The following is a 15,518-nucleotide window of genomic DNA, read 5'->3' as shown; positions in this document are numbered from 1 at the left end:
GTAAAATGAGTGAATGAATCAAAATTATATGGGAAACTATATGGGAAACTGTAGTCATGCTGCTGATAGTTGTATTCACCTCAGTTTCCTGCAGACGGTGTCCAATGAGGCTTAGGGACTCTCCCAACAGCTGAAGATGAGCAGCAACATCAATGGGCTCTGTCTCAGGGGCTTTGGCTGGTGAGGCTGGTAACAGCATGGTGGTGGGTGGGGACTTCTTCTGGGGTGACAGTACTCCTACAGAAGAGGCTGAGAACAGAGCAATGAGGCAGACAGGTAAAACTTGCCTACAGCCTTGAACAACACAAAGTTCTTCCTGATTTTCCCTTTTTATGAATTATACCAGGCATTAGCAAAACTGTGGCCTGTGGGCTAAATTCAGTCTATGGTCTCTTGTTTTTTATGGCCTGTGAGTTAAGAATAGTTTTACATTCTTAAAGGGTTATAGAAAAACAAAGAATATGTGACAGAGAATGCGAGAATGCATACGGCACACAAGGCCTATATTTACTCTCTGGACCTTTTTTTTTTGAGATGGAATTTTGCTCTTGTTGCCCAGGCTGGAGTGCCATGGCACGATCTCGGCTCACCGCAACCTCCACCTCCCGGGTTCAAGCAATTCTCCTGCCTCAGCCTCTCTGGTAGCTGGGATTACAGGTATGCGCCACCACGCCCGGCTAATTTTGTATTTTCAGTAGAGACGGGGTTTCTCCATGTTGGTTAGGCTGGTGTCGAACTCCTGACCTCAGGTGATCCGCCCACCTTGGCCTCCCAAAGTGCTAGGATTACAGGCATGAGCCACTGCGCCTGGTCTACTCTCTGGACCTTTAAAGAAAAAGTTTGCTGACTTCTGATTTGCATTTTCTAAATTTGAACATCTCTTTTTGGTAGCTTGTAACATTCCCAGGTAATAATACCTGGGAATCAAGGTCCACTTCTAATACTGCAAGCTTTTTTCCCAGTTTCTTAGCAAGGAAGCAAAATTCACATGCTTTAGAGAAAAGCAGGGGCGGGATGTGGTCACTACCTTTGACTTTCATGGAACCTTCTGAGCTGGATGCTTTCCTTTTCACAGTTGTGGCTTCTGCTTTGTTCTGTTTGTGCTGCAGATACTGAGCTTTTTGCTTCCAAATCTGCAATCACATCAGTGAACATTAAATTAAATTAAGAAGGACAAAATGTAAAAGGAAAAGCAGTCATGAAAGAACAAAATGGAGAAAAGAAAGGCAATAGTAAGAGGCGGGCAGACAGAGGGTTAATGCTAACTTTTAAGCTGGGGGTCACTGAACTGACTTCAGACAGCTGACTACATTAATATCTTAGTAAAGGACTATAAACATTCCTCAATGCTAATGGTCAAATCTCGGCACTGATTTTTAGATCACTCTAAGTTGAAATGTAAAATCACAGATTAAACATCTGGCTCAATATAATGTCTATGTGGTTCTACTAACCTGCTAGTTGGCAATACCAACACAATAGCAGGATAACAATAACAAGGAAAACAAAAACTAAGGATAATCTGGGTGAAGAATGGCTGTTCATCTAGATGACATCTTGCTCCTATATGACCTTCATATCATAAGTCTCAATGATTCAGATATGACTTTTTTTTTTTTTTTTGAGATGGAGTTTTGTTCTTGTTGCCCAAGCTGGAGTGCAATGGTGTGATCTTGGCTCACTGCAACCTCCGCCTCCGGGGTTCAAGTGATTCTCCTGCCTCAGCCTCGCGAGTAGCTGGGATTACGGGCATGCGCCACCATGCCTGGCTAATTTTTTGTATTTTTAGTAGAAATGGGGTTTCACCATGTTAGCCAGGCTTGTCTCGAACTCCTGACCTCAGGTGATCCACCGCCTCAGCCTCCCAAAGTGCTGGAACTACAGGCGTGAGCCACCGTGCCCAGCCCAGATATGACTGTTTATCAGTGTCTTACTAGCTTCTTGATAGTAGAGTACATTATTTGGTAATGGTTGATGAGGATGATGACCTTGAACCTGGTTACCTAGTAATCACATTCTCATGTTTTTATTGTTTGCAGTGACTGCTAAGCAGATAACTTTCCTCAGTTCTCAGACCATGACTGATTACTAGGTGTTTGCAGTAAAGGGCTTTGATTTTAGACTTTCTTTTAACACTTTAATTACTCCTCAACTTAGGTCATCTTTTGGCTCAAATGTAACACTGCTGGAAAAAACAGACCAGGTTAGAAAAGACAGCCTTGCTATAGCTAAATCCTCATGTACAGTGAACTGGCACTAACAGTGTTAATGTCCTCTGCTAAACCATTTTCTATTGATTTGTAATTTTCTTCACTATTTTCAGTGCTGTCTGGCTGGCTAGTCTATGGAAGAATTACATATTTTGGAAGGCGAGAAGCACTGAAAAATATGTTTGTAAGAAAATGTACTTACCAGTTTGTCTTTTTCTGGTAATTGCTTCCACACCTCAGCCAGTTTTTTACTAAGTTCCCCAAAATCTGGCATAAAAGAGTAAAACACTCAATACAGTAAAGGGTTAGCTATTAACAAAATAGAAGACTGGTGAAAGCAAAAACTGGAAAAGGGTTTTGAAGGTCAGATTTAAATGTTGCAAGATGCTTTCAGAAAACCAACCCCAATCCCATCACTCTTCTTTGATTTTTTTCTATAGGGAAGGGGATGTTTTGATGGTCAGGAGACAGTCTCAACTCGTAACCCATCTACTCCCTAGGGATTTATTCCTTAAGCATCTTTCTGGTGTCTTTTTTTGAGACTGAGTCTGGCTCTGTTGCTCAGGCTGGATTGCAGTGGTGTGATCATGGCTCACAGCACCCTCAACCACCTGGGCTCAAACCACCCTCTCACCTCTGCCTCCCAAGTAGCGGGACCACAGGCGTGGGCTACCATGCCTAGCTAATTTTTAAAAATTTTTTTCTTTTTTCTTTTTTTTGAGACGGAGTCTCACTGTGTCGCCCAGGCTGGAGTGAAGTGGCGTGATCTCAACTCACTGCAACCTCTGCCTCCTAGGTTCAAGTGATTCTCCTGCCTCAGCCTCCGGAGTAGCTGGGATCACAGGCGTGCACCACAATGCTTGGCTAATTTTTGTATTTTTAGTAGAGACGGGGTTTCACCATGTTGGCCAGGCTGGTCTCGAACTCCTGACCTCAGGTGATCCACCCACCTCGGCCTCCCAAAGTGTTGGGATTACAGGCGTGAGCCACCACGCCCAGCTATTTTTTAAAATTATTATTTGTAGAGATGAGGTCTCGTTATGTTGCCCAAGCTGCTCTCAAACTCCTGGGCTCCAGCAATTCTCCTGCTTCAGCCTCCCAAAGTGCTGAGATTATAGGCATGAGCCACTGCATCCTGCCTCTGGTGTCTTTAATTTGATCCCACAATACAAGGCCTATCAACTTAGGTTAAAAAATATGTGTAGAATTTGAAAAAAGATGTTAGGTTTTTACCAAATTTCTGAATGATTAGAACCAAAGAAGGATTTCCCTAGAGCAGCTCAGAAGCAATCCTCTAGATGTGTAATCTTACCCTTCCATTGTATAAGAGTTTTATGCTTTATAAAGCATATTCATGTGTGCCTAACACTGCAGCCTTTTGGAGTTGGTAGGGCAGCAATTTTACACATTAGGCAAATGAAATTTGTAGCGGTTAAGTGACATGTGTCCAGGATCTCTGGTATAGTGTTTTTCTTACCTCATTAACTTCTAATACAGAGACAAATACAGTCCCTGACTTAAGATGGTTTGACTTTTGATTTTTCAACTTTATAAGGATGCAAAAGCAATATGCACTCAGTAAAAACTGTACTTCTAGTACCCATACAGCCATTCTGTTTTTCACTTTCAGTACAGTATTCAATACATTACATAAGATATTCAACACTTTATTATAAAACAGGCTTTGTGTTAAATGACTTTGCCCAAGTGTATGCAAATGTAAGTGTCTTGAGCACATTTAAGGTGGGCTCAGCTAAGCTATGATGTTCTGTAGGCTAGGTGTATTAAATGCATTTTTGACTTACAGTATTTTCAATTTTCAATGGGTTTATCAGGATGTAACACTATCATAAGTTGAAGAGCATCTTTACAACAATATAATACAAGATATCTCATTATAACTTTACATCCAAGGGCAATTTAAGGAAAAGGCCAATTGTAGAATCTTGGAAATAAACAATTGTATATTTTTGTGCATTTATGTATGTGCTTTACAACATTTATTTTTACATAGTTTCCCACCTTATCCGTTTAAGAGATATGTATAAAGTTCATCTCTTTTACAGATGAGGTAAACTAAGGCAAAATCTAAAGTGATTTGCAGAACTGAGGAAAGAAACAAGATTTATGCTCTAATGCTACAGGAAGAAGAAATTAATTGCACTGCTTCAAGATATAAATGGAAAGCAAAAGCGCTACAGATCAGTAATGTTCTTACCTATACCTGGATGGTCAGCCACAATGGTCACGCGATACTCTTTACAGAACACCTGGTAGGCCGACATGTTCTTCTTTTTTGGCTAGTGCCGCATAGAAGATACAACAGGGTAAGACTTGATTAGAACCCAGGTTTAGTAACCCTGAATCCATAGTAATAAAATAGAAGGATACCTAAACTTTTTCATCAAGGGAAGAGTTCCAAACTACTAACCAGCTTTCCTAAACAGGATAATATATATATATATTTTTTGAGATACAGTCTCACTCTGTCGCCCAGGCTGGAGTGCAGTGGCGCAATCTTGGCTCACTATAACCTCCGCCTCCTGGGTTCAAGCGATTCTCCTGCCTCAGCCTTCTGAGTAGCTGAGATTACAGGTGCCTGCCACCACACCCGTGTAATTTTTGTATTTTTAGTAGAGATGGGGTTTCACCATGTTGGCCAGGCTGGTCTCGAACTCCTGACCTCAGGTGATCTGCCCACCTCAGCCTCCCAAAGTGCTGGGATTACAGGCTTGAGCCACCATGCCTGGCCAGGAAAATACATTTTTAATCCATGTTACTTACCACTCAGAGATGAACATCAGTTTTAATTTTAGTAGGTAAAAACCACATGCTAAATTATTTGTAAAGACCTTCCTTCTCCCTATATACAATCCCATGTTACACATTTCTTTCAGAATTAAGTGCTAAGAGAATCTTTACCACTCCTGGGGTGTCTATTTTTCTCATCTTTGAAAATCTGAACCACATAATTTCCTTTTAAACTTTGGAGCCAGAAACCCAAAAGCCAAATCTATGTTCTTTTTGCTTCTCTGGTTTTGATTTCTAATCTTGTAATTTCCCTCATCCTGCTTTTATTGTCATTTGTAGCTTCTCACTATTTGATTGTTCACATTCTTTGGGTTCAAGGTGAGAAGTGAATAAATAACTGAAGACAATTCTTTGGTAGTCACTGTCAGATGCAACGCCTTCACTTCAACAAACAGCTCTGTACTACCTGAGGCATGTTTGTTCTTCACTATATTCTGACAATGCCAAAAGGAATATATGATTTTTGAGAAACAAAATCAAATTATTTTTAAAGTCAGTTCAACAAGAAATATATAAAACAGAAGATTATATTTCTATGCATTCCATTTCACAATTATACATGGTCTAAGGGGAAAAAGTTAAGTTTTTCCTATCTAGAAAGAGACATGCAATTAGATTCATCTATCCAAATTTCTCATTGTGAGCATGGGAAAAAATAAAGTCAGAGAAACTGTAACTTGCTGAGGGTACCACCACTAAGCTAGTAATAATACCAGACCCTGGCAGTTATAACCACAACCCAGGTAGCCCTGACTTTCAGGGCCATGCATTATGGGCCCAAGAAAGAACATATGTTGCTCCCTTACAGAAAAAGTTAACTATTTAAAATAAAGAAAGAGTTATCACTTAATAATCTTAATCTAACAAACAAATATTTTCAGTATGGCTTTCCTCAAAAACTCATCTGGAAGCATCAAAATATGATTCTCCGTCTTTCATCTACTCCTAGTCCTTTTTGGCCCTACAGTTATTAAAATGACATGAATGTGGCCGGGTGGGGTAGCTCACACCTGTAATCCAGCACTTTGGGAGGCCAAGGCGGGCAGATCACGAGGTCATCCTGGCTAACACGGTGAAACCCCGTCTCTACTAAAAATATAAAAAATTAGCCGGGCATGGTGGTGGGCGCCTGTAGTCCCAGCTACTCGGGAGGCTGAGGCAGGAAAATGGTGTGAACCCGGGAGGCGGAGCTTGCAGTAAGCCGAGATTGCACCACACTGCACTCCAGCCTGGGCGACAGAGCGAGACTCCGTCTCAACAACAACAAAAATATGACATGAATGTATGGTGCTTTAAAAGCCCTTGGGGGCTTTTGTTTGCCTTAAGAGTCAGGTTTTGTGATGAAAACCAAACCAGCCACACAGTCCTGTCTCGTAACTTCAGAGTTGTATCTTGCTTTAAACAAAGCTCGATCGTGCACTCTGCCTAGCTGCCTTAGTTCTTCATGTTGTTCCCATAAAATAACGACCTTCAAAGGACAAAGACCAAGGCTGATGGCAATAAAAAGCTTATGTGATGACTCCAACTTTAATTCCAAAAGCGATTCTGAAATCACTTGATGAATAGAAACATTCCTAGAACACCTTCCAAGGTAACTGCTTTGAATGAGATTGCACTTATTTGGAGATAAAATTTGTGGTATGTTTGTTAAATTTCATACTAATCTTTTAATAATGGCTTATCTATATGCCTGACATTTGCTAGAATACATGATGAAAGAAAAATTTGTGGAAGTCTACACGCTGCCAAATCTTTCCCAACTGTACAATCAATCTCACTACTAAATACTGAGAACATTAGAAAGTATATATGCTTGAGAGATTTCACAGCTTGTTTGGCCATATTATAAAACTTACAAGGAAGGCGTTTAACAACGTTTTCTCAAACACAATACTGTAAAAGGTTAATGTTCCTATTCTATAAGGCTAACTATAGCTGTCACACTAATCACAATTCTTGGCCAATATACTATAGATCCAAATTCACATACTGAAGAAAAGGGTTTCCTTCATAACTCTTATAAAGGACTTTATTCGATTATGTAGAAACTAGATTAGCGTTTATTGAGTACCTGTGCTGGGTGGTGGTAGAGCAAGTAGTTAGGAGGATAAGCTTTTGAAGCCCAGATCTAATTCTAAGGAAGTTAAGCTGCATAAAATAGTGGAAAACACATGAAATTTACAGTTTAAAGACCCACAATCTCGTCTCAGCTTCACCATATACTAATTATTGGATCCTGAATAAAACACATGGGAAGTGGATAGCTTTTCTAATATGTGATAGTAAAAGTATTTCAATGGCAATGAAGGAAAAGCAGAGACTAAGATTTCAAAGGTAGTAGAAAAAAAGTAACCCATTAAAGTATTCTACTATTCATTTATTAATAATATTTACTGAGTATCCATATGTGCCAGACACTGGGAATACAGATAAGGATCAGATGCAGAATCTAACAAATGAGGCAGTTAAATATGTCATTCTAATAAAACACAGTGCTATTATAGGGAAAGCATTGGGTGCTATGGGAACATGTAGTAGGAGTGCCTTCCCAAGTTAGGGAGTCAAAGAAAGCCTTCTGGAGGAAGTGACATTTAATCTAAACCAGAGAGTTGGGTAGATGTAGGCAGATGAAGGGTGGTTAAGAGTGTTCTAGGCAGAGGAAACAACATGGGGGCACATTCACCAAAGAAGAGAGAGGTAAGAGATGATGTTAGAAAGGCAGGCAGAGCCCATCAACTGAGGCCATGTAACCCATATTAAAGTGCATGGATTCTGTCCGGAAGATGCCATTCAAGTATTTTAAGTAGGAAGTTATATAGTCAGGGTTACACTTAAGGACTATGGAGAACAAACTGGAGAAGAACAAGAGCAAAGGCAGGAAGACCAATCAGGAGGCTGCTGCAGGAGTGCGGGGAAGGGATGAATGATGATGGCCCACAATCAAGACAGTGGGTTGGGAGAAAAGCAAATAAACTGAGAAGGAGGAAGATGTGACAGCATTTATTAGAGATAGTGTGGCAAAATGGCTTTGAAGACCAGCGAATCTGCATTAGAATCCTGACCACGCTATTTACTCGTTACGTGAATTGCTTCATTTTCCTGACATTTCGTTTCCCTACAAAACTTGGATAACACCATTTAACTCAAAGGTGGGAATTACTCCATTGGTGTGTGGCACTTCAGTAGGTACTCAATGTTATTTTTGTGGTAAGCAGAATTATAAGATGGCCCCCAAGACCCCTGCTCCTGGGTTTGCATTCCCGTAAGGGTGGGCAAGACATGGTTATGTTATGTTATATGGCAAGGGGATTTTGCAGATGCGCTTAAGGTCTCTAGTGAGTTGACTCTGAGTTAGTCAAAAGGGAGATTATCCTGACTGGGCCTGACCATAGCAGGTGAGCACAAAAAAGAGACAACAAGCCCAGCAAGCTATTTTGAAGACATCAACTGATTCTAAAGTTTTTATGAAGAGGCCACAGACCCAGAATGGACAAGGCAGTATTGATGAAGAACAAAGTTGAAGGACTGACACTACCCTACTTCAATATTACTATTAAGCTACAATAACCAAGACAGTGTGGCATTAGCGAAAGAATACACAAATACATCAATGGAACAGAACAGAGGGCCCAGAAACAAATCTACCTAAATAAAGTCAACGAATCTTTGACAAAGGAGCAAGGACAATACAATGAAGAAAAGATAGTATTTTCAACAAATGATGCTGGGACAATTGGATATCCACATGCCAAAAAAAAAAAAAAAAAAAAGGAATCTAGACACAGACCTTACCCCCTTCACAAATTAACTCAAAATAAGTCTCAGACCTAAATGTAAAGTACAAAACTATAAAACTCCCAGACAGTAACACAGGAGATGATCTTGAGCTTGGCAATTACTTTTTAGAAACAGAAACCAAAGACATAATCCATGGAAGAAGGAACTGATAAACTGGGGTTCATTAAAATTAAAAACTGCTCTGCAAAAGACACTTAAAAAAATAAAAAGACGCCGGGCGCAGTGGCTCACGCCTGTAATCCCAGCACTTTGGGAGGCCGAGGTGGGCGGATCATCTGAGGTCGGGAGTTCGAGACCAACATGGAGAAACCCCGTCTCTACTAAAAATACAAAATTAGCCGGGTGTGGTGGCACATGCCTGTAATTGCAGCTACTCGGGAGGCTGAGGCAGGAGAATTGCTTGAAAACCCAGGAGACAGAGGTTGCGGTGAGCCGAGATTGTGCCATTGCACTCCAGCCTAGACAACAAGAGTGAAACTCCGTCTCAAAAAAAAAAAAAAAAAAAAAGACAATCCATAGACTGTGAGAAAATATTTACAAGGGGCATAGCTGATTAAGAACTATTATCCAAAAATCTCTCTCTCTTTTCTTTTAAGACAAGATCTCACTCTGTCATGCAGGCTGGAGTGCAGTGGTGCGATCATAGCTCACTACAGTCTTGAATTCCTGGATTCAACTGTTTCCCTGGCTTCAGCCTCCTGAGTAGTTAAGACTACGAGTGCGTGCCACCATGCCTGGCTAATTTTTTTTTTTTTTTTTTTTTGTAGAGATGCAGTCTTGCTATGCTGCCACAGTGAGACTCCAACTCTACAAAAAATTAAAAAATTAGCTGGGTGTGGTGGTGCATGCTTGTAGCCCCAGCTACTCAGGAGGCCGAGGTGGGATAATCAATTGAGCCCAGGAGTTTGAGGCTGTAGTGAGCTAGGATTGCACCTCTGCACTCCAGCCTGGGTGACACAGTGAGACCCCATCTTAAAAAAAAAATAAGATTAAAAAATACATAAAATTTAAAAGCCCCAGACCCCAGGTGGTGGTTTGGAAAGGGTTTAATGACATTTCTTGGGTAGACTCATTCCTAAGAATATTCAGTCACTCATTCTTTCAGGCAAGGTATATTGAAGGTATTGGGAACTCAATGGCAAATGAGACAGGCCAAGATCCTTGTACGAATGGGGCTGAGATCCCATGGTACAGCCACTTTGGAAAACAGTTTGGTGGTTCTTACAAAACTAAACATTCTTAACATATAATCCATCAGCTGTGCTCCTTGGTATTTACCCAAAGGAGTTGAAAACTGATGTCCACACAAAAACCTGCACTTGGAAGTTTATAGCAGCTTCATTCATAATTGCCAAAACTTGACAGCAACCAAGACGTCTTACAATCAGTGAATGAATAAATTGTAGTAGTATATCTAGACAATGGAATATTATTCAGTGCTAACAGGAAAAAAAGAAAGGGTCGAGCCATGGAAAGACATGTAGGAAATTTAAGGACATATTACTAAGTGCAAGAAACCAATCTGAAAAGGCCAGATACTGTATGATTCCAACTATGTGGCATTCTGGAAAAGGCAAAACTATGGAGACAATAAAAAGGTCAGTGGCTGCCAGGGAGGTAATGAATAGGTGGACCACAGGATTTTTAGGGCAGTGAAAATACTCTGCCTGAGACTGTGATGGCGGATACGTGTCATGATATATTTGTCCAAACCCACAGAATGGACAATACCAATGTAAGAGGGAGCCCCAATGTAAACTATGGACTCTGGGTGATAATGATGTGTCAGTGTAGGTTCATCAGCTGTAACAAATGTACTAGTCTGGTGGGGGATGGTGACAGTGTGGAAGGCTGTGCATGTGTGGGACGGGGGATATATGGGTTACCTCTGTACTTTCCTCTCAATTTTGCTAACCTAAAGCTGCTGCTGCAAAAAAATAAGATCTTAAAAGAGTTTCCTGAACAAATTTCACATGAATAGAAACCACATTGGCTGGGCGCAGTGGCTCACACCTGTAATCCCAGCACTTTGGGAGGCCAAGGCGGGCAGATCACCTGAGGTCAGCAGTTCAAGACAGCCTGGCCAATATGGTGAAACCCCATCTCTTCTAAAAACAGAAAAATTAGCCAGGCATGGTGGCATGTGCCTGTAGTCCCAGCTACTGGGGAGGCTGAGGCATGGGAATCACTTGAACCTGGAAGGCGGAGGTTGCAGTGAGCTAAAATGGTGCCATTGCCCTCCAGCCTGGGCAACATGAGTAAAAGTGTCTCAAAACAAAAACAAAAACAAAACAAAGAAAACCCTTGCATCGAACCAACATTAAGAAACACACAAATAAAATGAGACAAGAAGGCATGACAGTCTCTGGCTGGTCTCGAATTTGAAGAAAACAAATTGCTATGAGTTCTACAACTATAAGGGACTGAAAGATGCCAACAACTTGAATGAGCTTGAGCCTCGGATGAGAACCTGGCTCTACTGGACGCCTTGATTTCAGTCTTGCGAGACCCTGAGCAGAGAACCCAGTTGAGTCCTCCAGAAGGACTTTGATCTACACAACTGTGAGACAGTAAATGGATGTTGTTTTAAATTGCTAAGCTTGTGATAATTTGTTATGCCACAAGAGAAAACTAATATGAATTATTTTCTATTCCTTATGCATTTTCCAAAATAGAAGTTGTGGCACCCAAAAAGCCAATATAAGCTTTTTAAAAAATAAAAATTGTGGTGAAGGAGGATAGGGTGAAATCATTTGACCTTTATCAGACAAATAGCAGCAAGCCCTTTATTTTAAAGTTTTTCATTGAAATAGCAAACCAAATTAAAAACACTATTTTAGTATTCTTCTGGTGAAGCCAGTCCTGTTTAGAGATGGTAAAGAAGTATGTTGTGGGTGCTGGATCTCCTTTACTAATTTAGTATCAGCTTTTTATCTCCTAATGTCTTAAGTGTTCTAAGGATCCTCTCTTTCAAATCCTCCTTTATTGGGCCTAAGATACAATGGCGAGGCACCACACGCACACCCAAACACATACACACCCTTGCCCATGAGTTCATGTAAAGGGTACTCGTGGCCATTTGGCGGGGTGTGGGTTAATTATTCTGGGTGTTCCACCTGCCACTCATTCCATTCTAAGAACCTATACCTTGGAGTGAGTGGGACAGGAGATATAAATCTGTTCTCCCCAGATAGTTTCTGTGTCTCTCTCAGTGTGGGCAACTCGTTACACAAGTGTGATTCTGACGTTTGTAGCTAAGGTAATTTAAAAAATGAAATAAAATCATGGTTCCTGAACAAGGCCAATGACTTCATCTGGTGGTGGAGAGAAAAATCTAGCTGCACTAGAATGACATTCTGTTGGACTGAGACTCTGTCAGCCTTCAACGTAGAGCCTTTCTAAAGGATTTTCAAGGGAAACTCTGACTACTTACACTGTTCGCCTTACGTGCTGACTTAAAACCTAACCACTGTGTAAGATGCAACTCTAGTCTGTGGACCTAAAGTTCAGATTTCAAACTTAAGGGTTAAAAATTTTCCATGGCACATTTTTCTAAAAAAAATATACAAATAGAGGATGATCTCTATAAATACAAAACATTTCCATGAGATTCCAAATGCAAGGCCAGTAATTCCACTCTAAATTTTCTCATGAAAGAAAACATACAGGATGGCAAGATTACAGCTGGGATACACAGACCCTTCTTTAATTAATAAAATGTTAATATTTTTAAAACTTGGATACTTTATTATTAGTAGCAAATTACTTGCAACAAGTCCACTTAACTACATGTGACTCATGATGTTACCATTTTACTGCCAGGATCTCCTTTTAAATATTTGATGAGGTATGTCACAGTATCAAGAATATTCAAAAAGTAACTTCTTTTTAAGCAACAGGGTCTCGTTGTGTCACCCAGGATGGAGTGCAGTGGCTCATTACGACTCACTGCAGCCTTGAACAGGTTTAGGTGATCCTCCTGCCTTGGCCTCCCAAAACTCTGGGATTACAGGTGTGTGCCACTGCTCCTGACCCAAAATGCAACTTGTTAATGCTCTTTATAAAGTGTCCTGCTTAACTTTTTTGGGTCATAGAACTGTAAGAACCTGATGAAAATCTCATAACTCTAGTTTAAGACCCTGTTTTAAAGAATACAATATTTGGGAGTTAAAGCACAATACTGCTTATGATTCTAAAAAATGAAATTTGGTGGCTGGGCATGGTAGCTCATGCCTGTAATCCCAGCACTTTGGGAGGCCGAGGCAGGTGGATCACCTGAGGTTAGGGGTTCAAGACCAGCCTGGCCAAGGTGGTGAAACCCTGTTTCCACTAAAAAGACAAAAATTAGCTGGGTGTGGTGGTGGGCACCTGTAATTCCAGCTACCTGGGAGGGTGAGGCAGGAGAATCACTTAAACCCGGGAGGCAGAGGTTGTAGTGAGCTGAGATCGCACCATTGTACTACAGCCTGGGCGACAAGAGCGAAAATCCGTCTCAAAAAAAAAAAAAAAAAAAAAAAAAGAAATTTGGTGATGTTAATACTACGTACGAGCCACTGTTGTAAGACCTTTACCCATAGAAATTCCCTTAAACCTCATAACAACCCTATGAAGTAAGTTCCATCATTCCTGCCAGTGTAAAAATGAAGAAACTGACATCCAGACTCACAGCTCCACAGAGTGGCAGGGCCACTAAACACAGGCAGCCTGGCTTTGGAGCCTGGACTTGTAACCATTTTACCACCTGATGCTCTTCTCAACTAACTTGACTGAGATCCCCAAATCTGATCTGGCTAAAAGGAAAACCAGCAGATAAGTAAGGTTTCTACACCAAAGTTTTTATTTTAACTACCTTGAATGAAAATCTTTCTACATGTACTCTATACTTCTGCTATCTGTCATACCACATCAATGAATATAATTTAACCACTTTCTGTATATTGAAATGAGCGTGGCTCTTGTAGTCAGAAAAACCTGGGTTCTAATTCCTGTTCCGCCATGAACAGGTATGTCCCGGGGCATGCTATTTCATTTATTTAAGCTTATTTCTGTGAAACTGAGATGACAACACCTACACCTCATTGGGTTCTTGTGAAAATTCAGTGATACATAGTAGATAAAAAACTAGTGTAGTGCCTAGAACATACGAGGAACTCTACATGTACAGCTGTTAGGATTGTGCTTTGCCAATTCCTACTCAGTTCTCCTGCCCCTTCCTAGAAGGCCAGCCTGGCAGCAATTCTTCCTGCCTTCTACATACCTTTCGCTGGCGTCGCTTCAGTCATATCAACTTCCTGGGTTTCTCTGAACATCCTGTGCCCTCTGGCGTCTCAGGGACTCCACAAATATTTTCCATTCCATGACTGAGGTGCCTACTCCTATTTTCCACCTGATAATTCCTACTTGGCCTTAAGATTTGGTTCATATGACAGCTCTCACAGGAAGCCAGCCATTCCGGGCTTTCCTTGCACTCTCTCAGTACTCCGCGCCCATGCCTCTGCTGAAGTTCAACACACCAAGTCCTTTCCAACCTTTTACTAGACTGAAAGCTCTTTGAGAGCAGACACTGTATCTTCATCTTTGTGTCCTTACTGCCTGGGAGGATTTAAGAGCAGAGTAAATATGTACTATTGAATAGCAAAGTCTCAGAACTGCGCATGAAGAGGCCAAGTGTGTATTCATGTGTGGCACCTCATCTGATTTCCACAACATCCTTGTAAGTGAAGTAGGCTGGGTGCTAATTCCCCATTTTAAGCATAAAGGAACACAGGCAGAGAGGTCACAGGACTCATCTCACTGGTCCTTCTTTTAGTGACGATGAAGCTCTCCAATGAGCTGTAGGTTTTATAACATCTGCTTTTGCTCCTTAGAGGCCCTGTTTTCTTTCTGGTTCTTAACTATTTTCCAAATATGTGACGTAACCACAGATTTGGTTCCTAAAGGTGGGAGGTTATATTAAGGTAGGGTATTATATGCATAAAACATAGTCTCCTTGCTTAGTCTAATATGTGAAATGAGTGGCTGAAAACAAAATTTTAAAAAGATGTTTTCAAATATATTTTGTGCTTTTGAAGAACTTAAGACGCAAGCGAAAGTAACTGTAACAGCTGACATTTACTAAGCCATGCCCTGTGCTAAGCATGTTACATGCACCACCTAATTTAATCTAACCCCAATTTACAAACGAGCAGAAGTGAGAAAGCAATCTCAGGAGAACAGACCTAGTAAGTGGCAGACGAGAGTAAGAATCCAAGTCTGCTGAATTTGAGTCAAAGATCTATCATGGCACTGAGTAACCATGTCTTAAAGTTGTGGAAAGGCATGTGGCATAGTGGAAAGATTATAGCTTCTTCCTCCGTCAGTGGGGCTAATGATAATTATTAATCAAGAGTGGTAACATTCGGAAAATGCCTAGGAGAGCCTGGCACTCAATAGATGGTAGTGACTAATTTCTACCATTTATTGTTGCTGTTACTTAGCCTCAGGTTTGCCAGAGAGAGAACTAATGTAACAGCATCACAAGTCTAGTTATGTTTCAGACTTTTGTTTATTAGATCAACAATGTCTGGGTGTGCCAGGCATTAGGCTACCTGGCCCTGCCTTAGGTTTAGAGAAAATGTGCATATTTTGGAAACACACAGATAACTAAAGGCATGTCTCTGAAATGGCAATATTACGGGATATTATTTATTTATTTATTTT

General features: G+C 40.8%; 1 protein-coding gene across 3 annotated transcripts in view; it reads right to left on the bottom strand.

The window, feature by feature from the left end:
• HMGXB4 (HMG-box containing 4) overlaps positions 1–15,518 on the bottom strand; it is a 38,325-nt gene that overhangs the window by 7,314 nt on the left and 15,493 nt on the right. For all 3 annotated transcript variants that reach the window (XM_034948904.2, XM_003821502.5, XM_055105975.2), the window contains 4 exons: positions 4,429–4,510; positions 2,413–2,477; positions 1,028–1,133; positions 80–249 (listed from right to left, as the gene is read on the bottom strand). In XM_034948904.2, the coding sequence (XP_034804795.2) occupies positions 80–249; positions 1,028–1,133; positions 2,413–2,477; positions 4,429–4,510 (423 nt within the window). The remainder of the gene's footprint in view (positions 1–79; positions 250–1,027; positions 1,134–2,412; positions 2,478–4,428; positions 4,511–15,518) is intronic.

Source organism: Pan paniscus, chromosome 23, assembly GCF_029289425.2.
Source record: "Pan paniscus chromosome 23, NHGRI_mPanPan1-v2.0_pri, whole genome shotgun sequence".
Classification (NCBI taxonomy): domain Eukaryota; kingdom Metazoa; phylum Chordata; class Mammalia; order Primates; family Hominidae; genus Pan; species Pan paniscus.
The sequence above is the reverse complement of the archived record's forward strand: the minus strand, read 5'-3'. Positions and strand labels throughout refer to the sequence as shown.